The following is a 25,957-nucleotide window of genomic DNA, read 5'->3' as shown; positions in this document are numbered from 1 at the left end:
AGCCCAGGACACTTTTTGGAGCCAATGGAAATATTTTAATTGCTTTTAAAATCAGAATTAAAGAACCCCCCCCATAAATATAATAGTGTGTATATGTGTGTGTACACACATACATTCATTTATTTCTTTTTCAATTGAAAAAAAAAATAATGGTGGAAGGAGCCCACATTAAGCAAATAGGCCAGACAGAGCCCCTGAAAGGCACAATGTGGTCCTTCATGACCCCTTAGTGCACAACTCTATCCTTTCCCTTAATGATTCTGTAATGAGTTTAGGAAAAAGCTAACAGTAACTTGGAATCTCATGAAATATCCCAAGAAAACCAAAGCGCTAAGATGAAAAAATGTTAGCCCAGCAGAACAATACAGTTTATAATACGCCCTGTGCAATGACTGACCTCCGTCTTGTGTCTGTTGTGTTCTTAAGCAATGGCAGTATCAACTCATTGATGCACAGTAGAGCCTCGGTTTATAGAGCAGGGATTTTTCACTCCAGTAGCCACCACTGCTTGGGTCTCTAGCTTATTTTAAGAAGACAACAGTTTCAGCAAAACTTTTCATGACAAGAACTAAAACTTTTTATTGACAATTTTATTAGAATCCTTATCATTTCGTTATATTATAAAATACACAGTGCTTGTTGTCTTTTTGTGCCATTGTTTGGTTTTCTTTCAAACATTGTTGATTTTCTCAGATGTGTTTAGGTAATTGCCTTGATGTTTTAAAAATAATGGTCATAGTGACTGAAGATTAAAGACAATTCAGCTTTAAATAATCGAATGGCTTTTCCTTTCTTTCCCCTGGTATTTTGGGAGGCTATGAAATATTTTATGCTATTAGGTGAACTTTCCGTACCATACGGTATAATTGTAGCAATTTTACTTTCTTTGCCTGCTATGTATGGGAATACTTACGGATACATATTTTTCTTTACATTTCTATTCTTCTCATGCTTTCCTTCATTATTTTTTTCTCTCTCCTTTCTTCTTTAACTCAGTTCCACAAATACATATTATGTAAAGTTACCATATAAAGAACTTAGGGAAATTTACTTTGAGTTCTCTTTGTTTCCCCTTTCTTTTATTCTTTATTGTTTTCTTCCTACATTTGTTCTTCTTTCTTTCTTGCTAGCTTCTCCTACCCTCCAAATTTAGATGCTGCCCCACACACACCACACGCACACACACTCACACTCACCTGAGTGATCATACTGAAGGATTGTATATTTACGAACCTGTTTTTTTTTTTTTTTTTTTTTTGGAATCTTTCATGTCAGGAGGATTTGCTAACTTTCTGTTGATTGTTTCACAGTCTGCAAAGCGATTCAATTTGTTCCTGAGACGACGTCTTATGGTAAAACAAGTGCTGAATGATGCTGCTTATGCTTTGAATGGCTGTAGTGATAGCCCTAGTCACTTGTATTCCAACATACACTGATGATCTGGAGAGACTTTGTCACTGATTCCCAGTCCCCAGGCAACTGAGATTTTAGAATGGTGATTCTTAATTGTTTCTGGTTCTGATTAAAGTGGACCCTGTTTCTAAAAAATGTATATGCGTGTCTATTCATATACATATAATTTATAGATTACACATAATATATATGTATATCTGGTGTGTATACATATTTATATATACTATGTATACTAATATATACTGTAATGTTATATATATTGGCTACATGTAGTATATATGTTTATATTTGGTATGTGTGCATATATATATATATATATATACCCACACACATATTTCATACATATACACAAATACACACAATTTACCTAGAGTTTTAGAAGTTTATCAACTCCCAATGGGAATCCTGGACTATGAACCTTAGAATAACTGTCTCATTCAGAGAAAATGTACCCAGATGTTTGTCTCATTATAAATTGGCATTTCTAAGAACAAATCAAATATAAGTACAAACACATATACACTTTGCAAGATACTATCTTAATGTCATGTCTTGAGCAAAACAGAAGAATGATGTTTTTTAATAGCCTTCAGTTATATTTAACAAAATTATCAGGTTTTCCTCACCTTGTTTGCTTCAGCCAGTTTTTGCTTAACAGCACTAAGATGTGAACCTCATAGTGCTCTGCAAGGTCACCAGTGATTTCTCCATATTTTAAACATTTTATTGTTAATATTAGTGTATAGCATTATGATAGAAGTTTGAGTTTTCCCAGGTAGCATTTGGCTTTCAGGAGGGAAGTATATATACCCATTTTACTGAATACTCAGAAAAATTGGAGACTCTATTCTTCTGGTTACTTTGTTTATTCCCTACCTAATAGTCAAATACTCTGAGTGTGATTTGTGTTGGATTCTATATGCACATCTTTTGTCATCAGAATTTCTCTTTGGACCTAGACTTACCTGTTCAAACAATAAAAACAGTTGTAAATATATATTGTTTTAAAAATAATCTCTATCCTGCATATTTTGCCTGTTACAAACTAAAAGCATAAGGATTATTGGGTTTTCTCCTCTAATTTTTTTGCTTTGATTATATTTAGTCCAATTAAGTCTCTCTTTTTTTTTTTCCTGCCCTAGTTGGCTTCCATGAGTTTTGGTGGACTTCATAAAATATGCTAATATTATGATGATTTACAAGAGCTCAAATGATTTTTTTTTTGCTTTGTTTCCTTTTCATTTCTGTAGTGACTTCTATAAATCAAGAGGTAACAGTAACATGTTAACAGTTTGTTTTCTCAGATTCTCTTACTTTCTTCCTTTAGGAAAAGGGAGAGAATTATGTATCTTTTGGTAGGGTGCAGAGAACTCAGACATAACAATTGAATGACTGTATTTTGATGCTGACACTCTAGCTTCCCTGGATGTGTCTTTCGTCTTTATTTTCCCACTCATTTCCTCCTGTGCATCAAGAGCTAGTTCTTCCAAAGACACAACGGCTCTGCCTTCACTTAAATAAAATATATTTACTTTGTTCGTAGACCAGGTCAAACATGAGATTTTTTTCTTATTACACTTGACTAACCTGTAGCCAGGCCTTTTTTAGGGGAGGTCTCCCAGGCTTGACTTGGATGAAAAACAGCATAGAGTACCATAACAGAAACTCATAAACTGACATAAATAGGACAATTAAATATGACATTTTCATAAATATGAAAATTAAAAACATCCAGTTCTCCATTGACAGGTTAGCTGAAACAATTGGGAAATTGCCTGTGTTAAGTTTTAACTGCACCACAGGGTTAGAGAGATCATTGACATCCACATGCATGATCTGCTTGCATCACTTTATTATATGCAGGATATTCCAAATATTATGTATCATATACTAAAAATAAGCTCTGAGGAAGGTCAAATTAGTCGAACATGAAATTTCTTCTGAAGATCTCTAGTGGGAGCTTAATGGGAAAGTTGAATTTGTCAGTTTTACTCTTCTATTGAGAAAATTGATGACACAGATTTTTAAACAAAGGTGTCTCACTTAGGGACTGGGGTTGAAAGGAGATCTGCATGAGTGTTGACTTGTAGTAAACTCAGCTGGCAAGCTACTGCTTTCTAATTTTTTACTGCACCCTGATTTTATTTTAACCCTTCAAAAGTTGAATTAGAAATTGGCAATTGTTTGAAAATAAGACTATAAGCATGAGTCATAAGTTGATTTTCTTAGAGTGAGATTCATTAATTGGTCTCTGATTAATTACATCCTCAAAGCAGTATGTGAACATGAATTATCTATTGGACTTACTTGGTATATTAATGAAGATAACAGGGCTCTCTCTGAATATGCATTTTGGGATCAATGTATACATAAGTTCATTTTCTGTTTTGGTATAATTGCAGCATTTTTGTTGTGTATGCATGTAGTTAAATGCTTAGCTTTATCTTGAGTCTTTCTTGTTTATATACGTCTATTTATCTCCTTTATAAAATATAATTTTCTAAAACAAACAAAACCTGTGATGAAAACTGTAGTGATTTGTCTTCACCTGTCATTTCAGGACTGAAAGAAAATTAGACCAAATTTTAGCTAATTCTTCTTGTGTTTTTGCCATTTGAAAATAAAACTGTAAAAGTTGTGTCGTTCATGTCTCCTGCAGTTTAAAAAAGATGAACAAAGCAAAGATTCTGTCTTCTTTCGAGATGGGATTAGGCAAATCGATTTTGTGCTTTCATATGTTGATGACATGAAGAAGGAAGCGGACTTTAAGGCTGTAAGTACTTATGGAGAAGAGAGAAATGGGAATCATTAAAAGAACCACTTTCTGTAGCTCAACAGGGTTGTTTCCATGGGTTGTTCCCATCGAATTAAATTGTAAAAGTCAGAGAGGCTTCTGAAATGTTACTGAAAGCTGAGTGTGGGTGAGAAGACCTAAGAATGGATTGGATATGTAAAGTCAGTTTGTTTCTTTGGACATTTTGAGCACTACCTTCCTTTAAAAAAAAAAAAAAACTAATTTAATTTAATTATTTTTGTATATTCTTTTATTGGAGTTCAATTTGCCAACATATAGTATAACACTCAATGCTCATCCTGTCAAGTGCCCTCCTCAAGTGCTACCTTCTTTATCTTCTTCCAAGTGACTGGTATATTTTTTTATGTAGCTCCACAATATTAAATGTGACCTCCAGAATTTGAGGTATATGACTGAATATAATATTTCTTTATTATTTTTTTTTGCAGGCAGTTTCATTTTGAAAATGTAGGGCTAATCCACACTATCCAAAATAGCCTTCACATTATGCTCTATTCCTTATCCTGTTTTCTTCTCATTAGAACAGTCATACTTTCCAAGCTTATGTATTTGTTGTCTAATCCGTTTACTGGGTCCAACACCATAAAATAACAAGTTCATGAGACCAAGGACCGGTCTTGTTCAGTGTTGTACACCCCAATGCCTAAAACAGTGGTGGCAGTATAGTGGATGCTCAATAAATATTGGATATTTGAAATATGAATTAATAAATGAACCCGTATGTACAAGCACACACACACATTTACTAACATACTTATGTGGGAAATAAATATCATAGAAAATAAAAATTAAAAAAAAATCGATATTATTCCATAAGACCCTGTCCCCCTATCAAAGCCCTTCCATCAAGCACCTGAAATCCACCCACGGTTATAATTTCCCTTTTCTCTGAATGTCCCCCTGGAACTGGGCTCTTGATTGAGGCTCATTGTCTTGTCCAAGAGTCCTCTCGAGTGGTGGTTGGTTTTCACACTGGGACCTTTTTCTGGAGATGGATAAATTCCTGTTCTCCTTGTATTTAGTTGTTGATCACAGTCGGTTCTTCCTAAGTCATCCCTAAAATTCCCAAGCTTAACTCTGATCAGATTAATCATTGCCCTGCTTCGCTGCTGTTGTTAATCTGTCCCTGGGTCTTCCCTTTTATTTCTCAACAGTTTGAACTCCTGGTTCACTCTCATTCTCTCCACCAACACTCCTTCATAAGTTACTGATTATCACAATTCTTACATAGATGACTGTTTTAGCATCCTATCCTCTTTCTTGGAACACCCCTTTCCACTTATCTCTCTTCCATTCACTCCCCTAGAACTTGTCATTATTACTGATAAGTACAAATCTTTCTCATCTCATCCAGGCATCCAGCTATTTGACCAACCTCTCAAACATATCTGACTAATACCCTTCCTTCCAGCAGGACCAGATAAGATATAATTACCTTAACCCCCTTTTCACTGCTGGTCCTTATCCCTTGTTTTCTTGTGCTGATCCAACTTAAATCTCATGGTCAACAAATATAATCACTCTATTGCCTATGCCTTCAAATCCCTGCCCCTCTCTCAGTTGTCCTTCCATGGCAAAACAACAACTGTAGTCGAACCCACCTTTCCACCCACTGTGTGCCAGAACCAGGCAGAAAGAAGGACGTGCAGTTCACTTACAGATTTTTACCTCGTGTTTGTGCCCTTGGACCTCAGCTGGGTCCTCCAGGCTGTCTGGCAGTCATGCCTCGCCTCTTCATTCAGTTCAGCTTCCCACTTGCGAAGAACAGAAGCTTTCACTTGATCTCAGTTTCCCTGCCAGGTACTGTTCTTCACTCAAATTCTTTTCTGTCCCATTTCCTCTCAAACCCTTTCTTATCAGGCCATCACCTCAACCATTCTGCTCATGTTCATATAAATCAGTGATCAAGTCTCAACCCTCATCTTAGTAACCTTATAGCAGCATGTGCCAGTTTCTCATTCCCTTCTCATATGTATGCTCTTCACCTGGAGTCTAGAACTCCATAGCCTCTTAGTTTTTCTCTTATTTCATTAGTTGCTCCTTCTCCATCTTTTCCTCTCCCTGATCTTTTATTATTGTAGTGCCCCGGGGTCTAGTCCGTAATCCTCTTCTGTACCCAGCCTGCATATATTTCTTCAAGGACACATCCTGTCTCACCATTGTAAAACGACATCTGTGCTAATTCCAAAGTTCACCTTTTAGTCCATTCTTCTCTCCCACATGACTATTTTGTGTCTCTACTTGGAAGTCTCATAGACGTCTCAGACTTGGCAGGTCCAAAATAAGCTCCTGAACATCCACCGCCCTTCCTAAAATCCTGATCTATCTAAAAGTCTTCCCCATCTACAGGTATTGATCCTACATTTCAATAGTTGCAAAGGTGGTAATTTACAATGTATTGCTAATGGTCCAGTTAAACCACTTTTTAGCATATATTCATAGAACTTAAATGTGGAAATTTGACACCATCATTCATCTAAAAAAATGAGTTATATGAAGAAATCTTCTTTCAGCACTTGAAATTTTACATTATTTTTCTCCTTCACCTAAAATTTCCATCCCGTCTTCACCACTTAAATTTTTCCTGAAATAAAAGTTTTACCTTTGGGAGTCTTTTGTTTGTTCAATTGTAAGTTTGCTGCAACAAATATATGCGTACACATTGAAATATTTTTATTTCCCTTAGCCAGGACAATCTAAGCCTTAAACTTTTTCTTTTGAGTTTTTTAAACAATTGTACAACTATAATATAATTGATAAAGCATCATGAATATGTTACAAAATTTGACAAGTAATTATCAAAGATAAAAAATAAGCTCATCATAAGTTTGTCAGTTAATGAGATAGACAGAGGGGCTTTAAAAATATTTTATTTATAGATAAACAGGAATTATTTCCAGAGTGAGATAGTTCAGCTTCGACTATATTGCTCTCTTGTTTTTATATAGTGGTATAAATTCAGCTTGTTCAGTAAATAAGTAGATTGGAGTAGAAATATTATTGTTTTCATCTTTTTGAACCCCTGAATTCTATCCCCAAATCATAGTAATGTACCGTAAAAGTACATTACAATGTACAATCCTACTAGCTCTTCAGTGTTGTTGAACTCAGGGAATTGGCAGCCATGTAGCTTGCAAAAGCATTTGTTACACGAGAGTGAGAAGAGTAGTTCACTTTCTCAGTTCTGATAACCATATTTTGAATGTCCCTCCTCCTTTTTCTTGTCCACCTCTTTCCCCCTTTCCTTTTGGTTTTCTGGGAGTTTGCAGTCTGCTTCAATCTAATAACATAGAAGAGGCGATTAGGAAAGGGTAGTTGAGAGGAAACTTCGTACCACTACTATAGACCTCATCTGTGGCAAACTTTGCAAGTGGAGAAAAAGAGCACAGTAAATTATCTTTTACTCTTTGTAAAGTTTGAAGATATATCAAGGTAGACCTCTCCATTTGAAGTTTAGCATTCTATAATATCATCAAAAAGCCTTTAAAATTTTCAGTTACTGTCACATCCTTTATATTTAAATTAAAAACACATTTAATTTATAACGAAAGCCAAAAGATTTTTCAACTGTCAGTGCATTGTTTTGAAGCCCACCAGTAATGATGGTTTTAATTTATTTTAATTTATTAAATTTTTTTTCTAAGTGAAGCTATGCTGTTCTTCAAGATTAAAAAGCCATAATGATATTTTGCCTTAAAATTGAGTTAAATGTATCATTTCTTTTTAAGAGTATTAATGTGTTTGTAATAGTAGTCTTCCCAACTAGGAGCATGATATATCTCTCTGTTTATCAAGTTTTTTTAATGTCATTTAGTAAAGTTTTGCGCATATTTTCAGATAGGGTCTTGAACATTTTGTGGAAACTATTCCTGGATATATTGGATTTGTATAGTTGTATTGCGAATTTCAGTACAGGTAAAGAGCAGGACATAGTGCTAAGATGGGATAATACATAAAATACTTTTGTATACAATCATGAGAGGAGCAGAGGGCCATCTGATTATCACTGGGCAAACAAGAGTGTTTCACATAATTTTATTGATTTGTTTTTCCATAGGAAAGGAGAAAAGAATTTGAACAAAATCTCAGAAAAACAGGTCTTGAGTTGGAAGTCGAAGACAAAAGGGTAGGTGTAGCCGTTCATTTGGATCAGAGTCTTGGTGTTTTAAGCATCATTTTCTTCTGCTATGGCCTTTGACCAGATAGCCAAATTGATTTTGGGATTGATTTTGATTGTTTGGGAGCTACACAATAGTTTTTTGGGTACAGATTTGTAGATGGCAGGGCCTGTGGTCTTCCCAGTAAATAAGTAGGTCAATGCTCTGAATATAAGATGATGAGTGGAACATTGTAAAAATAGACATACATAATTCTGTTCAGGGTACAAAGATTGTTTCATCTTTCATTTTGAAGGCTGCGTGTAATCTGGCACTCTAGTTAACCTGGCTGTTTTATAGCACAACCCACTGTGTAAGCCAAGACAACTTCCTCTGCTCATGAAAATGGCAAATTCTTTTATTTATTTTTTAAAACCTCTTGCCATCTACCGGTTTTCTAGAATTTCCTTCAAAATTATTTTTAAAGACCTATTTCTGATTCCACCCTGTCCATGAAACTCTAGTATTGTCTAGTTCTTATTTATCCCTGTTTTTTTCCTGAACTAATAAATATGTGTTATACTACACAACCTATAACTTAGCCATTATCCTGTGTAATGAACCTTATTACTTATTAAAATTCTTCCTCTAGATATAAGCTATACATAGCTGGGTAAGAAAAATAAGTATATCTTATACTTTGTACGTATCCCTCATATACCCTAAGCTCAGGATCATGATTAGTCACTAATAACTTAATAGATTGGCCAGAATCACAAATATTTATGATTTTATAGCAGGGCTAGTATACATGGACTCTGAAATATATATTTTTAGAGTATTCTTTCTTTGTCTCCATCACATACACACATGTACACACAACATTTACACATCTACATGTATATGTAAATATAATATACAGATATATGTTTTGAGCATTTGTCCCTTTAGAAGTTTTGCTGAAAAATTTCAATAAATTGAAAATGCTGTGACATCTTTGAGATTTTATAAAACTTTGTTTCTTTAATCAGTTTAGTAACAAATAAATCATTATGCTTTCTGTTATTTTACTGTCTTTTTATGCAGAACTCTGAAGATGGGAGGACTTATTTTGTCAAGATCCATGCCCCTTGGGAGGTACTAGTTACTTACGCTGAAGTGTTGGGAATCAAAATGCCTATTCAGGAGAGTGATATTCCTCCAGCTGAGACATTCCCCTTTAGTTACATGCTTGGACCTCTGAAGCTCCCAAAGAACGTGAGGCACCCTCGTCCTGAATATTTCACTGCCCAGTTCACCAGACATCGGCAGGAACTCTTCCTCATTGAAGACGAGTCAAGCTTCTTTCCATCCTCATCAAGAAACAGAATTGTAGGTAGAGAGACCTTTGGTCACATCCGTTCAAGTGAGGCATGTGTGCCTGCGTGTGCTTGTGTACATGTGCTTGGGAGATGCTGTGTCTGCCCAGTGTTTCTGCATACATTTAGATAAATATTTGATGGTATTGAGCAGGTTTGAAGCTCCACCTGGACCACTTAAACCTGTTCACCTATTGATTGACGGACGTATCAAACTTGTTTAAACACGAAAAGTTGACAGTGTAGACACAGTTAAGACAGAGGCTTCATGCGATATTGGGAAAAGCTCTTAACTGAGAGCCAGGGCTTAGGTTTTATTAGTTACTTGTAAATGGTGTTATAAATTTAGAGTTTGTTTTTATAAATGTACACAGGAGGAATATTGGTCATTCCAAGTGAAAATGGAATTCTAAGATTTCCTGATAGATAGATGATAGATAGATAGATAGATAGATAGATAGATAGATAGATGATAGCGTTTGAGAAACCTCAAAACCTTTTCCTCTCAAAACCATTTTCAGTCTTGAATAATATTTCCTCTCTGTTTGTAGTCCTAGCATCTTTAAGTTCCCCATTAAAAGCCTTTCTCCTAAAAAATCATGCTCTCTGTGCCACTGTTTCCTTATGTTAAGAATAAAGTCTATTCTTAGGTTACCCTGAGAATTAAATGAGTTAGGGTTTGAAAGACTTCGATACCTGAATACACTAGGTGCACAATACATTTCAGGTATTATTGTTATCGACTTGACTTTAGAGGGAGAAAAGTCCTGGTTCTTTGTTGCTTTGACCTCTTCTTCCTGTTGCCTTTTAATGTGATCACCGGGGTTCTAGCAATCACAGCACCCTCCCACTGGGGATCACTTAACTCTCTTTCCAGATTTGAGGCCTTATATTCCCTTTAGGTTCAGTACCCTTCAGTGTCTAAGAAAGGTTTTGAAATAATCATTTTTTCTAGTGTCTCAATCTTTTCTTGTTAAATTCAAAGACAGGAGTATTAAACAAAATACATGTCTAGAATTTACATAGAAAACTATACATTTACAAACCCAAAAGTTTTCTTCCTTTTCTTACCAGGAATAAAAAAACTACCACCACCACCACCACCACCACCACCACCACCACCACCACCACCACTACCACAAAGCTAAGAGGCAAGGGAGTAAAGAGCATGTAACATGCAATCAGAAGACCCGGTTTCAAGTCATAACTCTGCTGCTTTCTAAATAAGCTACCGTGTCTTAAGACAGAGCTAATGATAGTCAATACATTACTGTCAAAATCAAATGAAAGACTCCTGTGTGAAGCACTTTGCAAACCGTAGAGTACTTTAGATAGACTCGTTACATTAAAAAGTAGCTAACGAAAGGCCAGTGAACCAGGAGGAACAAATTAGGAGCTTGACCAGGTATAGAAATATCAATATCCATTTATCTTTATTTATTCTGTGTAAAGAGTGTGGATACCTTAGATTAATACAGCATTAAAACAAGTTTTTCCTCCTTCACAGCAGACTAGAACCATTTTTGCTCTATTGAGGAAGTTATTGGGGAGATTAATATGGAAAAGTCCCTTCCTTCCTATCCTTATCCAGGGCACTCAGGTTAATCTATGTAGTACAAATTGAATTTTAATTTAAAAACATTTTAAAAGTTTATGTATGTACAAATTGAAAGTATTCCAAGAACATCTTGCACTGATATCGAATTTCATACTTCTCGAAGCATCTCCACAACTATCATGACATCTGAGCTTCCCAGTGTAGATTTTATAATATCTTACGTGTCTATACATTCTCAAATCTGACAGTTATTGACTTTGTTCCCTACTTTTCCGATTCACAAATAGTTCTGTAGTTTTCAACCTAGTATTTATGTATTTCAGCATATATGTAATTTTTTCTGCAAAATCAATACCAGATAAAAAATTTCTACATCTAAGGGCATACATATTTAAAATTTTATATTACACTATCACTCTTTCCAAAAAGATGCACTAATTTAGAGTCCTAGTAACAACATGTAAGAGTGCTCAGTATCCTACATTCTTTCTCAACACTAGAATTCACCAATCTTTCTTTTTCTTTCTTTTTAAATTGTAGCATAAAATGAATAGTGATAGGCCTCCGAGTCATAAACATACAGCTCACTGAATCATCACAAAACAAACAGAGCCATATAACCACCACCCTCATCAAGGACTTGCTGGCCCTCCAGAAGCCCTGCTGCCTCCAATCACTATTCTCCATCATCCTCAGCAGAGGTTGACTTTAATTCCCAACAGAGATTAGGCTTTTTTGAAACTTTATAAAAATGGAATCATGCAGTATATATTCTTTTGAGTCTGGCTTCTTTGGCTCAATATTTATTTGGATGATTAATTTAGCTCTTGAATGAGTTTTTGTACATTCTATTTTCATTATTTTGTATTGAAGTGTATTTGTGTGTCATTGTGGTTTTAATTTGCATTTCTCTGATATGTGTTTTTATGGGTTTATTGCTTATTAAGATACGCACTTTTGTGAAGCCCCTGTAAGTCTTGTCTATTTCTCAATTAGATCTTTTCCTAAATTGTTGATTGGGAGAAAATTGTTTATATATTCCTTATATGAGCCCTTTCTTTATCAAATATGTTACTCATCTTGTCTACTTTGTATTTCCTTTTTTAAAAAAATTTAAATTCAATTTGCCAACATATAGTATCCTTTATTTATTTATTTATTTATTTATTTATTTATTTATTTATTCATTTATTCATTTATTTATTTATTTATGATAATCACACACAGAGAGAGAGAGAGAGGGGGGCAGAGACATAGGCAGAGGGAGAAGCAGGCTCCATGCACCGGGAGCCCGACGTGGGATTCAATCCCGGGTCTCCAGGATCGCGCCCTGGGCCAAAGGCAGGCGCCAAACCGCTGCGCCACCCAGGGATCCCCTTTTCCTTTCTCCTAATGGCTTCTTTTGCACAGCAGGTGTTTTTAATTTTAATGTAGTCCTCAATTTCTCAAGCCTTTTCTTTATGAATCACGCTTTTAATCTTTAACTACCACCAGCCATGAAGTTAATTTCCTGTATTATTTTTTGACGTCATATTATTTTCTACATTGAGAACTAGCATCCACCTGGAATTCATTTTTTGTGCATGGTATAATTTTCCCACCATATGTGTGGTCATTCAGTTTGTAGCAATTATTGAAAACATTCAACTTTTCACACCATTTTTTTTTTAGTTCCACCTTTGTCATAACCTGAGTATTTAAATATTCTTCGTAAGTCTACTTCTGAGACCACCTCTACAGCTTTGATCTTTTTGTCTATTTTCGTACCGATATGGACAAAGTTGAACTTTACTGGCATCCTGTGTTCCTAGAAAACAGGGGCCATTAAAGGAATCTCCCACTCTTCCTGTTCTGGGAAACTGCTTACTGTAAAGGATCGCCCTTCTCTGTATATTCATAGATAACCACTGCCCCCATCTCCCAGTTTGACTTGACAGCCACATAGTTCATCTTAAATTCGCCTGGTGATTGAAGTGTCCGTCTATGTTAGTTGTCTTGATACCAAGAAGAAATTACGCTTCTCCTATCTCAATGCCAATCAAATAGGTATAAGCTGGAGCCAGGTGCCCAGGCTATGGCTCCCATAGATACAGGGGAGTGGCTGAGGGCTAGGGATGCTGTCTTTCTTGATGTTTGCATTTAAAAGGGGTGGATCCTAGAAAACTTAAGGAAAACAGTCTTGGGTTATAACACTGTCAAGAGGCTTATTTAGCATTTATTACAGATTTACATAAATCTCAAAGGGATAGAGAAAGAGTTTAAGATGACAAGTTCTCTAAAGGAAATGCTCCAAGAACAGAGGTAGAGGAAGTCTCTTTTCCTCTCGGCACCAGGGAAATTTCAGTTCCTTTAAATTTATAATTAGCCTTATCATTTCTCCCTTTTAGCACCTGATGGGGTGAGCACTGGGTGTTATGCTATATGTTGGCAAATCGAACTCCAATAAAAAATATACAAAAAAAAGTTTCTCCCTTTTATAATTAGTTTGTAGTAAGAAGAGTCAGACATAGGCCCTCCATATTCTCATTCTTGGTCTGATAAATGGCTAGCTGAACTATTTATCCCCACTGATCCATTAAAACAAAGTATTTGTTAGCTGAACTGACTGAACGTTAATTAAACTTTCCTCCCGCAGGACCCTAAACTTTGATGTACCCTTAACCCAAGCCAACACTGGCAGGTGTAGCAGCCCTTCCTTACCACAAAGAAAGACACTCCCTGAACCTGGTTTGCTTCACCCAAATGAATGAATGAGTGAATGAATAAATAGAAAAGAAAGTCCCTTTCAGCCTGACTTTGCAGATGTTCACAAGTCTCCACATTAAAATAGTGTCCCTCCCCCTCCTGTAATAATCTTTTCATATAATGTCTTTCCTAAGTCCAGATTTGCTTTTATTCAACAATACCGTGCTATATTTTTCATGGTTTCATAGTAAGTCTCAATCTCTGGTGGAGTAAAATTCTCCAGTTTGTTAATACCCAGGACAGAGTTCTAATTTTGATCAATCTTTCCTAAAGAAATGCTAAGTATGTAGAGTAATTCATATTTAACACATTAGTTGTACAAATTAAAATTGCTTTCATAAATTATGATATATTTACCAACATAAAATAGTAAGCTGCACTTATTTTTTTGAGATTTTATTTATTTATTCATGACACACACACACACACACACAGAGGCAGAGACACAGGCAGAGGGAGAAGCAGGCTCCATGCCGGGAGCCTGATATGGGACTCTATCACACTCTGGGCCAAAGGCGGCACTAAACCACTGGGCCACCGGGGCTGCCCCTAAGCTGCACTTAAATGAGTATCCAGATTAGCTAATGATGTTTTGAGAACAACCAGCACTCCAACCAACAATTCCTTAACTTAGGAAATGTAAGGAGGGGGAAAGGGAAATGGATCTAAAACAGTGTTAAGGGGCACCTGGGTGCTAGTGGTTGAGCATCTGTCTACCTTTGGCTCAGGTGGTGATCCCGGGGTCCTGGCATTGAGTCCTGCATGGGGCTCCCTGCAGGGAGCCTGCTTTTCCCTCTGCCTGTGTCTCTGCCTCTCTCTGTGTGTCTCTCATGAATAAATAAAAATCTTAAAAAAAAAGTGTTGCAATGACCAAATTTGACAGCAGAAAAGCAGAAATTCTGAAAAGTTGCTGGAAGACAAAAAGCAGTTAGGGTTGAATTGGCAGAAATACGAGAGCAGAGGACATCAGAGCCCAAACTATATGGAGGAGAAAACTGGTACAAAGGTATAGGTGATTGCAAAGTGCTTGTAGAGGTATGGCAATCTTGGGTTTATAAATTCAGATATCAAGAAGACCCCCTGTATAAATCCTCAGAGTCACTGGAGTAATCAGCATAGCCAAGTTTCAACTCTATCCCACGTTCCCAGCTGAACCGGTGGTAGTGATACTAGATTCCAATGTGAAGGCCTGATTGTAAGAATTTAGGCACAAGACTTCGAGAAGAGTGTGGGATAGGAGAAGCAAAATACATCATGATCCACCCCTGCTCTCCCCGAGGGACTAGAGAACTCTCATGCCCGGGAGCTGAACTACTTGCACACTCCACACAAGCTCACCTTCAAACGACAGAGGGAAGGTTCCTTCTGTAATCAGAGCCTGTATCCACCTTCACACAAAGTTGGACATTGTTAAATTGTGATGGGATAAAAAATGTGCGTAGCATAAAATTCTGAAACGTGTCCAATTCTTACCTCATAGGTATATTATATTCTCTCACGGTGTCCTTTTGGCGTAGAAGATGGGAAGAAGAAGTTTGGGATTGAAAGACTGCTAACTTCTAATACTTACTCATCTGCCTATCCACTCCATGATGTAAGTGTAAGCTTGGTTTCGAAATACCGAGCCCATTTTCTCTCTGACATTCAGAGGCTGCTTTGTTGGGAGAGAGAATCTTCCCTTTGCTCTCTTTGATGACAGGTTGCTTAATTCTTTCTCATGTTGGGAAAATTCCCCCAAAGACTCCTGAGTTCCAAGCTGCGAACTTTGCCAGCTGTGCTGAAACACGTAGTTAATACCTCTTTACACTGTGGTTTCAATGGATATTTATTTTTAAAAATATCACTTATGTAGGGCAGCCTGGGTGGCTCAGCGGTTTAGCGCCGCCTTTGGCCCAGGGCATGATCCTGGGGACCCGGGATCAAGTCCCATGTCAGGCTCCCTGAATGGAGCCTGCTTCTCCCGCTGCCTGTGTCTCTGCCTCTCTCTCTCTCTCTCTCTCTCTCTCTCTCTCGGATAAATAAATAAAATCTTTTTAAAAAATCACATTTGTAGGCGAATTTTCTTTAGAATCCATATAGAAAAGAGCAGTTTTGTTAAAAACAACACTGAGGAATAGAATATTTGGAAATTTTTATGTGGACCCATCAGATATTTTTTATAAAGTTTTGAATCCATAAGAACTTAAATTCTATGCATTTATGGGACGCCTGGGTGGCTTAGCAGTTGAGCATCTGCCTTCTGCTCAGGGGTTGACCCCAGGGTCCTGGGATCAAGTCTCACATCAGGCTCCAGCATGGAGCCTGCTTCTCCCTCTGCCTGTGTCTCTGCCTCTCTCTCTCTCTCTCTCTCTCTCTGTCTCTTGTGAATAAATAAATAAAATATTTAAAATATATATATATGCATTCATGTATTCCTTCATTAGATATGTAATTGGTTTTAATTGCAGGCATACCTCCTTTTCTTGTGCCTTGCTTTATTGCACATTGCAGTTATTGTGCATTTTTTTACAAATTGAAGTTTTGTGTCATCTCCATGTCACAGAATTCCACTGGCACCATTTTTCCAACAGCATTTGCTCACTCCATGTCTCATTTAAAAGTGATTTTTTTTGGTTTCCCACTGCATAGTATAAGTTGTTTACACAATCCTGTAGTGTATTCAGTGTGTGATAAGAGTATGCCTAAAAAAATCTTTATTGCTAAAAAAAAAAAAAAACTTTCTTAGTTAAAAAGTTCTTTATTGCTAAAAAATGCTCACCATCATCTGAACCTTCAGTGAGTTGTAATCTTTTTGCTAGTGGAGGGCCTTGCCTCTGGATGGCTGGGGACCGATCAGGGTGGTGATCGCTGGAGGTTGGGGTGGCCATGGTAATATGTTGAAACAAGAAAATGAGACTTGCCACACCAATTTGACTCTTCCTTTCACAAATGATTTCTTTGTAGGGAGGGACGCCTTTGAAGAACTAGGTCTGTTCAGCACTGTCTAGTGGATTATCTTTGATATGTTTGCTGTAAGAAAGAGTATAGCCAAATTTTCCAAAATGGTTGGCAGTTTTTAACAGGAGTGTCAATTCATGTGAATTTAATTTAAGTGTTAGAGAAACCATCCTTCCCCACCTTCTCCCCATCCTCCACATAAATTTTGTTTTCTTCTGGGGCAAAAGAAATTTTGGGGGGGATTATAAAAGCAAAATAATGCCATGGTCATTTGGAGCGAGATGTATAGCGGGTTAATAAACGCCATACAATGCATTTTATCAGTCTTTCTTCACAAAAGGGCTCATTGCCTTTTAGAAGTTTTTGATGCTATTTGGTTTGTTTCAAGGGCATTATTCTCTTCTTAATATCATCATGTCACTAAGCCAAACTAATATCCTCAGCACCCGCAACTTTAATCTGTACACCCAGCCTTCTAGCAGAGTCATTTATGATCACTAGAAAATCAATGGTATTTGGGTGTTGTTTTTTTTTTTTTTTTTTTTTTTTTTTTTTTTTTAAATTTTTTTTGTTTTATTTATTTATGATAGGCACACAGTGAGAGAGAGAGAGGCAGAGACACAGGCAGAGGGAGAAGCAGGCTCCATACACCGGGAGCCCGACGTGGGATTTGATCCCGGGTCTCCAGGATCGCGCCCCGGGCCAAAGGCAGGCGCTAAACCGCTGCGCCACCCAGGGATCCCTGGTATTTGGGTGTTGTTAAAGATAGTTGTAACTTACTGTTAGTTTTGCCTTTTTTTTTCTTTTTTTTCTATCCTGAATGCAAGGTTAGGTACTGGATTTTCCCTTCTGGGCTTTAAGGAACCATTTTTAAGACACCCAAATAGTATTTATTTCCTTTATCAAGATTTAGCAGGATTAGCTACAGAAGCAAAAAAGCTGGAATCTAGGTGACATAAAATCTTACACCTTATCATATCGAGATTTTTCACATGTGCTTAGTTTTAACTTGGATATTTTTGTTCACGCAGTCTTCAGCAGTCCACTCACCTAGGTGAACAATTAAAAGAACGTGTTGAAGCCCCCTATGCAGACATTACTCTGCTAGATCCCAAAGGGACATTATTAATAAAGCAGCTCAGTATGTAACAATGGGGAAAACCTTATGCACAAAACAGTACCAAGGTTCTTTGGTGCTAAAGTTTGTGATACGACTTTTAAATTTTCTGGGAAATTGTGTCAGTGATTACCAGTGAGGACCAGACAAGTCTGGAGGAGATTCCTGTCATGGTAGTAGGACTTTGGATCATTCACTGCACTTTGCTTGGGTATAATTTTTCTAACTATTTTGCTGGTGTATTTCTAAAGTCCCAGCAGGTTATACAGTTAACCTGAATCCCCGAGCTGTGAATATTCTAGTAGAATTAGAGTAGGGAAGGAAGGGCTTTCTGTAGGAAAGAGCAACGGGAGTAAAGCCAGGGTCTGAAAACTTTAACTTGTATTTTTAAATAATTTAGTGGGGTTCTTAATGATTATCACTATTATTACAGTTTCTCATAGATTTTAGGAGGTAACTGCACATCAGTGGACTATGAAAATTCAAGTCCAAAGCAAAAGAACAATTTGCCTCATTCACCAACCTTATAAAAGCTGTGCTTATTTACTTCACCCCTGTCTTTTGCTTTATCATTCAAGTACTTTCTTTTTGAATGTTTATAGGGTCAGTATTGGAAGCCTTCAGAACCTCCTAATCCTGTCAACGAAAGATACGTACTTTGCCAGAATTGGGCTCGGTTTTCCTATTTTTACAAGGAGCAGCCTTTAGATTTGGTTAGGTAAGTTTTTTGTTTTGTTTTGTTTTGTTTTTGCATAGCCTCGAACTGATTAAAACTTGATAATGTGATTTTTATTCATAATGGCATCACATGCCATTTCTCTTACCTCTGTTTTCACTCACTGCATATTACACCTTCTCAGTTTTGTGGCCACACTGTCATTGAGTCCTTCATTTGTGAGCAGGATGCTTGCTGTTGGAGGAATGCTCCTAACCACCATGTGGAGGTAGCTCGGTAGTTCAGAGGTTGGGCATTGATATTTAGGTAGGCTGGGTTCACATCCAAGTTCTTCCTCTTGAAGGGCTGCATAAACTTGGTCAAATTATTTAACCGTAGAGGCTCATCTGTAAAATAGGAATAACAACGGCACTGTCCTTATGGTGCTGTTTAATAATGAACTGAGATATGTATGTTTTTTAGCATAGGGACGAGCACTTAGTGCTTTATACATACTAGTTTTATAGAAGATAGTAGCAGAAAGTTTGTGTATGGAGGTGTGTGTGTGTGTGTGTGTAGATCTCAGAGATCCGTGAAGGCACATGTTCCATGACCTCAATTCTTTAGACCAGTTCAGTTCATTGGCTACGCAAGAGGACTGCTGTTGCAGCTTCCTGCTTTGACCCCCTACCAATACTCCATACATGCAGGATGTCAGGACACTCCGGCTATGATTCCAGTAAAGGAATAATCAGATTAGGCCCCTGGTTGCTGTACATCTCGTGTTTTACTGGGTGATTTGTGCTGGTAGCGCTATGCCTGCACAGCATCTCATAAGGAGACTGATTTTGATGCATACATTCAAATCAGTCCTACAGTTGTCAGCAGTTTCGTTTAATGCATGTAAGGGGAAATTTTTAAGGATAAATGAAAGGTAGCCTACATAAGCTGCTACTTTTTGTAAATCATTGTGTGAAGTCTTTGTTGGGTAGATGTTTTATTTTAAATAACAGTCATTTAATTTTTTAAATGACAAAAGTAGCACATTGATGAGCTATTCAAATAGTAAAGGGATATGCAAAGTTTTTAAAAGATTTTATTTATTTATTCATGAGAGACACACAGGAGAGAGGCAGCGACAATAGGCAGAGGGAGAAGCAGGCTCCCTGCAGGAAGCCTGATGCGGGACTGGGACTCGATCCCAGGACCCCTGGATCACCCCCTGAGCCGAAAGCAGATGCTCAACCTCTGAACCACCCAGGCTTCCAGAGATATGCAAAACCTTAAGTGAAATTCTTCCTGTATCAAACTTTGTAGAAGTAACTGCCCTTGATTTGATGTATCCATTCAGTGTTATTTTTATGTGCATACATCATAAAATGCATACACAGTCATTTTTTTCCTTAGAAAAAACAATGGCATCTTTATTTACCTTTTTGCTGCCATTTTCTTTTCTTTTTCTTTTTTTTTTTTTTTTGCTAAGTAACATATTATTGGTTCTCCTGTGAATACACACAGATTTATCTCATCTTTTTTCATAGAACACAGAGTGCCATGTTATAAATGATGCATAATTCATTTATTCGTTCTTCTGTCAGAAAACAGCCGTCCCAGATTTTCCACTGTTACAAACCTGCTGCTAAAGACATTTGCAGACATTAGGCCCTTGGAGAATGTTTTCGTGGCATATTTTTAAAGAAGCATAGTCATCAGAATGAAAGTTTACATAGTGTGCATTGTTCAAAATGTATTGAAAGTATGAATTCATTTACATTTTTAAACTATCAACATGGTGTTTCTGCTATTAGGATTCTCCAAAAGTTTGTATTTATGGCCCTAGGTATATACAAACACATTGCATCTTGGGTCAGCACAGGGTGTACCTATAATGCTTAGTCAGCCCTTGCCAATTCCCTTTTACAACAAAGGGAAGCTCAGATATTTAATCAATTGCCGGTGTCTAGCATAAATTTAATAACTTTTAAAAGTTTTTCATCTTCTCCTTTTAATGACCTCCATTTGTAGCAAGTTATACTTTTCCATTTCAATAGTGAAATGATTTTTTTTTTACAAATTTTTAGATTTTTTTTTATTTATTTGAGAGAGAGAGCAAGAGAGAAAGGGAGGAAATGGGAGGGAGAAGCAACTCCCCACCGAGCAGGGAGCCCCATGTGGGGCTCAGTCCCAGGACCCCAAACTCATGACCTGAGCCCAAGGCAGGCACTTAACCGACTGAGCCCCCTGAATGCCCCTGAAATTTCTCCCTGTGAAGCAAAAGTGATATTCTGTTGAGACTCTTACACACTTTGCTATTTTCACTTAACAATATATCCTCAAGATCAAAGCAAACGAATTCACTGAGACATCATCATTCCTTTTTCCACTGTATGGTATACCTACCATTATGTGTTCTTGGACATTTAGGCAGTTTCCAATACTTCATAATTACAAAGAAAAGTAACCATGTACTTCAGTGAGTAACAATGTGCGTGTGTATTTTTGTGCCGTTGGGAGTGTACCTCCAGGGTAGACCCATCTGTGTGAGATCGTGGGATTGCAGGGTAAGGGCATATGTAGTTGTGTTAAAAATTGCCGGATTCCCCTTCAGTGGGATGGGACCATTCGGAATTCCCACCAACAACGTATGAAAGTACAGAGGATGCTGTCAAGTTCTCTAATTCTTGCTAGCTGACTGGTGAAAAATGGTATTTTAGTGTAGTTTTGATTCATATTTCCCTCATTATGCGTGCAATCGAACATCTTTTTGTATGCTAAGGGTCATTTTTGTAGCTTTTAAAATGAATCTCTACTCATATTTTTGTCCATTTTTCTATAGGACTTTTGCCTTCTTTCTCAGTGTTTTTTTCAGGTTTTTTTTTTTTATACACCGAGGTTTTGTAACCTTCTACCTATAAAATGTATTCCTAATATTTTCTCCACATTTGTCATGTGCATTTTGCCTTAGCTTATGGAGCTTATGGGCTTCTTTTTTATTTGTTTGGTTGGTAGTTTGGTTTTTGCTACGTACAAGTATTTTCTTATTTTACACAAATCAATAGAAATATTGATCAGAATTTTTATTGCTTTTGGATTTTTAGTGACAAAATGCCAGTTTATACACACAAGTTACAGAGCAATTCATCTACGTCTTCTTTTACTTGCATAGCTTTCTCTTTTGATATTTAGACTCCCGATCCACTTAGAATTTATTCTTACATGTTGTGTGAGAAGTAGATCCACTTTTATCTACTTGTCCCGACGCTATTTATTAAGACGTTTATTTGCAGCCCAGTGATGTGAGATGCCCCCTTTTTATCTTATGCTAGATTTCTGTGTGCAGTTCAGTTCCTTTCCAGATGCTCTGCGTTACTCCTCTGACCGAGCTAGCCACCCGTGTATCAGTACCATCCTGTTTTAATTGTAGCGTCTTTGCTTAGTGTTTTACTCTGCAGTACTACGGGTAGTATATTTTAAAATCTAGCTGGGCTAATACTTCATCATAGCTTTTCTGTTCTGTGTTTCCTTGTACATTTTGCACATTTCTTCTTCCATAAAAACTTTAGCATCAACTTGTCTGGCTGTTTACTAAAAAAAAAAACCAGATTGTCGGTATTTACATGGGGATCACATTAAATTTATAAATTAACTTAGGTAGGCCTGATAGTTTGAGGATAGTTCAGTCATTCTAATCAAGGAAAAGGCACGTCAAGGAAAGGATATGTTTTTGTTCCAGGCTACTTTTGGATTTTTCAAGCATATTGTAGACTTTTCTTTACGGAAGTCAGGCAATTTTCTTAGGTTTAATCCTAGGTGTTTTATATGTTTTATGGCTATTATAAATTATGTATTCTCTTCTATATTCTGACTTATTATTTCTATATTGAATGCTATTGATTTTTGCATCTTAATTTTGTATTTTAATAACTTGAATTCTTCATTAGATTAGTTTTAGCATGGATTCTTTAAGATTATCCAGATATGTTACCATGGCTTATTTATTTATTTATTTACTCATTTATTATGTTTAAAATATATATTATATAGACGGAGGGGGAGAGCATGAGCGGGAGGGGCAGGGGGAGAGGGAATCTCAAGCAGACTGCACGCTGAGTGCAGAGGCTGACACCAGGCTCCATCTCATGACTCTGAGATTCACAACCTGAGCTGAAACCAAGAGTGGGACACTTAACCAACTGTGCCACCCAGGTGCACCATGATGTCATTTTTTTTATACAGTAACAGTTTATGTTTGTATTTGCCAATTCTTATGACCCCAATTATTTTCTTTTATTCAGTTGCATTGGCTGGTAATTCCAGAACAGTATTAAATAGTAATGGACATAGTGGGTGTCCTTGCCTTGTGGAAATGCCTCCAGTGTGTCCTCATGAGCAGAAAGTTCTTTTGTCCTTGAACATTACTTTATCATTTTGCTAGGGAGCTTTGAGATTTTGTTTGCTTGCTCATTTGTTTTAATATCTTATGGATTTAACACATCATGTTTGGGAGTTGATTATTCATTATTCTAAGTCTGTTTTTCCCGGTTCCTATTGGATCCTTTCAATATATACCTTCTTTCTTCTTTTGTTGTTTTTTCTGGAAAGTGTTCTTGGATTATAGTTTTGAAATATTAGCTCTTTACCAGTATTTTGATTCCAGTGTTTTTATTTTCTTTGGACTCCAGTTGTATATATGTTTGGTCTTTTTTTTCTTTTTCTTTTTTTTTTTTTTGCCTATCTTCATATCAATTTCTCTCGGACTCTTTTTACTTTTTTGTGATTTTCATTCTTTTGAAAGGTTTCCTGCTTTTCTTACTTTTATTAGTTTTTCACTTAATTTCCCCTTTATTCTCTCTCTTGAATATCTCATAATTTCAGCACCAATTCTGATATGATCTTATGTGATTTTTTTTTTTTTTTTTTGCTTTTCCTCTATGGAGTTCTTTCACGTCTTGTTCTGTTTATTCATTTCCCTCTTCTTCTTATTTTTATATTTCTGGCATTTTCATATATTCTCACTTATTCAAGAAAATTTAATTGTTTATAGTACTTTATTACACTATTTCTTATGTTCCTTTGGGAGAACATTCATGAGCTGAAATCATTTAACATTGTCTGTTTTTGTAATATAGTTTTGTATGGCTATGGTCTGCTTTTGTCTGTTTGTATTTAACTCACAGAATTTCTAGCATTAAAGTGCACTCTTATGCTAGTCCTTTACGATTCCATGCAGTTTCTTTTATAGATGATGGTTTGTGGTTATTGCGTGCTATTTCTCTCATTTCTACAGGAGCCTAACTGTCCCTTTTATTTCCTTCTTTCTCTTTACTGCCACACCTTTAGGGAGTACCACCCTGTATATCTGACTCATCTCCAAAAAATACTGCTTCTCTGAAGCTGCTACTCTTGCTTATTTTCAGATTCCTTCCTTTTGGCCAGTGCTCTGAATTACCATGTCTCAACATGTGTTTAGTATTATAACATTTAGTTGCATCTTCCCCAGCCCCCACAGATGGTTATTTTGTCTGTATTTGTCTAATGTCTTTACCCTACTTAAAATTTTTTTTATGTACTGGAATTTCTTAATAATTTCCTTCACTGCTCTCTTGTACCTCAGGTTTGTGACAGCAGGTGGCAGGTGCTCTGCTGGAACTGGGTTTATTTTTTTTATTTATAGATAATTTGAAGATCATGATATTCTCTGTCATGATGCTGAAGGCCTGTATTTGGTGTGGTTTTATTTTCTCTCCTTGTCGATTTTATGGGTTTTAGGAAAAGCTTTAGAGACATGTTAGCACTTGATAGCAAGATGATGCAAATAAAAACATCCTTAAAAAAAAGAAATGAATTGTCCATAGATGCATGATTACAATGCACACATTCCTTTAATGGACATTTATTAAACATTACTAGGTACAAGGCAAGAGAGTAGGGCTACAAAGATAACCCAGACATGGTTTTCTAATATGAATGTCTCAGGAAGACACACAAATGTATAATAATTATAACAGAGGGATACTCATGAAACAACAGAGCACAGATGAAAAAGCACCTACTTTTTCTTGAGTTGTGTCTTGAAGATAAGTAGTAAGTTGCTAAGTAAACAAGTTAGGTAAGACTCTCTCAGGCAGAGAGAAGAAGGTACAGAGCACTGGGCTGAGGAAGAGAACTGTATATTTAGTTCTTCATGTAGGGGAGTAGAAGCAGCAAGACTTGAATGTTTCTCAGCAACATCATGCAGAACACTGCTAAAAGAAAGGATAAAACCTTTTGAGGAGGAAAAGGGCATGGTTGAGGTTTTGCTTTAGAACCATCACTTCACTGGGAATGGAAGATACTTGAGGAAGGGATGCAAGACAGAAGTCAGGGAAGTAAGGAGGCTGTATTTAAATTTTCAGAAATAGGTGTCGAAGGTCACATGTAAGATTCTTGACATTTGAAAGAAAGCAAAAGGTAGTTCTTAAAGTTGAAATACCCAGTTTGTTTATGAATTACTAAAGAATTTTTAGGTTAACTCTAGAGCAGTAATATTGACATCTTAACTTAAAAAAGGATTGGTTTGAGATCCCTGGGTGGCTCAGTGGTTTAGCACCTGCCTCAGGCCCAGGGCATGATCCTAGAGTCCCAGGATCGAGTCCCACATCGGGCTCTCTGCATGGAGCCTGCTTCTCCCTTTGCCTGTGTCTCTACATCTCTCTCTCTCTCTTTCTGTATCTCTCATGAATAAATAAATAAAATCTTTAAAAAAAAAGGATTGGTTTTGTAATTTTTAAAACATCAAGTGGAAATAGATATGATGAATGATAAATTCCACAAATCAAATATTTTATCCTTTACTAAAACATTTTGATGTTATGGGGCACTGGGTGGGTCAGTCAATGAAGCATTTGCCTTTGGCTCAGGTCATGCTCTCAGGGTCCTCGAATCAAGCCCCTTGTCTGCTTTGCCGTCTCCCTCTGCCCCTGTTGCCACTTGTGCTCTCTCCCTCTCTCTCTCTCAGAAATAAATAAATGCAACTTCTAAAAAAAAAAGGATTTTGATGTTATGCAGTATAGAAGTAATTGCTCTATTTTTCAGCAGAAAAAGAAAAAGACAAATTCACTTACCCTAAGTGTAAGTGAACCTAAAGAATTTGTGAATGGCAAATTAACAAGAGAATATGATGGAATCATAATTTAATTTCAAGTTTATAGTGATTTGAGGAGCCGAACAAGAGAAAACAACAGTGTGAAAATGTTTATCATCAGTGAAAGGAATGAAAAACC

The 25,957-nt window shown here is 36.7% G+C and overlaps 1 protein-coding gene across 4 annotated transcripts in view; it reads left to right on the top strand.

Annotated features, from left to right (window-relative positions):
- Positions 1–25,957, top strand: part of ANO5 (anoctamin 5) — a 99,092-nt gene that overhangs the window by 33,031 nt on the left and 40,104 nt on the right. For 2 of the 4 annotated variants that reach the window (XM_055318056.1, XM_055318054.1), the window contains exons 4-9: positions 1,311–1,352; positions 4,073–4,186; positions 8,286–8,354; positions 9,412–9,696; positions 15,467–15,580; positions 18,643–18,758. In XM_055318056.1, coding sequence (XP_055174031.1) covers positions 1,311–1,352; positions 4,073–4,186; positions 8,286–8,354; positions 9,412–9,696; positions 15,467–15,580; positions 18,643–18,758 — 740 coding nt within the window. The remainder of the gene's footprint in view (positions 1–1,310; positions 1,353–4,072; positions 4,187–8,285; positions 8,355–9,411; positions 9,697–15,466; positions 15,581–18,642; positions 18,759–25,957) is intronic. The other 2 variants (XM_055318058.1, XM_055318057.1) reach the window with 1 other exon arrangement.

Source organism: Nyctereutes procyonoides, unplaced genomic scaffold, assembly GCF_905146905.1.
Source record: "Nyctereutes procyonoides isolate TBG_1078 unplaced genomic scaffold, NYPRO_anot_genome, whole genome shotgun sequence".
NCBI lineage: Eukaryota > Metazoa > Chordata > Mammalia > Carnivora > Canidae > Nyctereutes > Nyctereutes procyonoides.
This window is presented reverse-complemented; position numbering and strand designations above follow the sequence as displayed.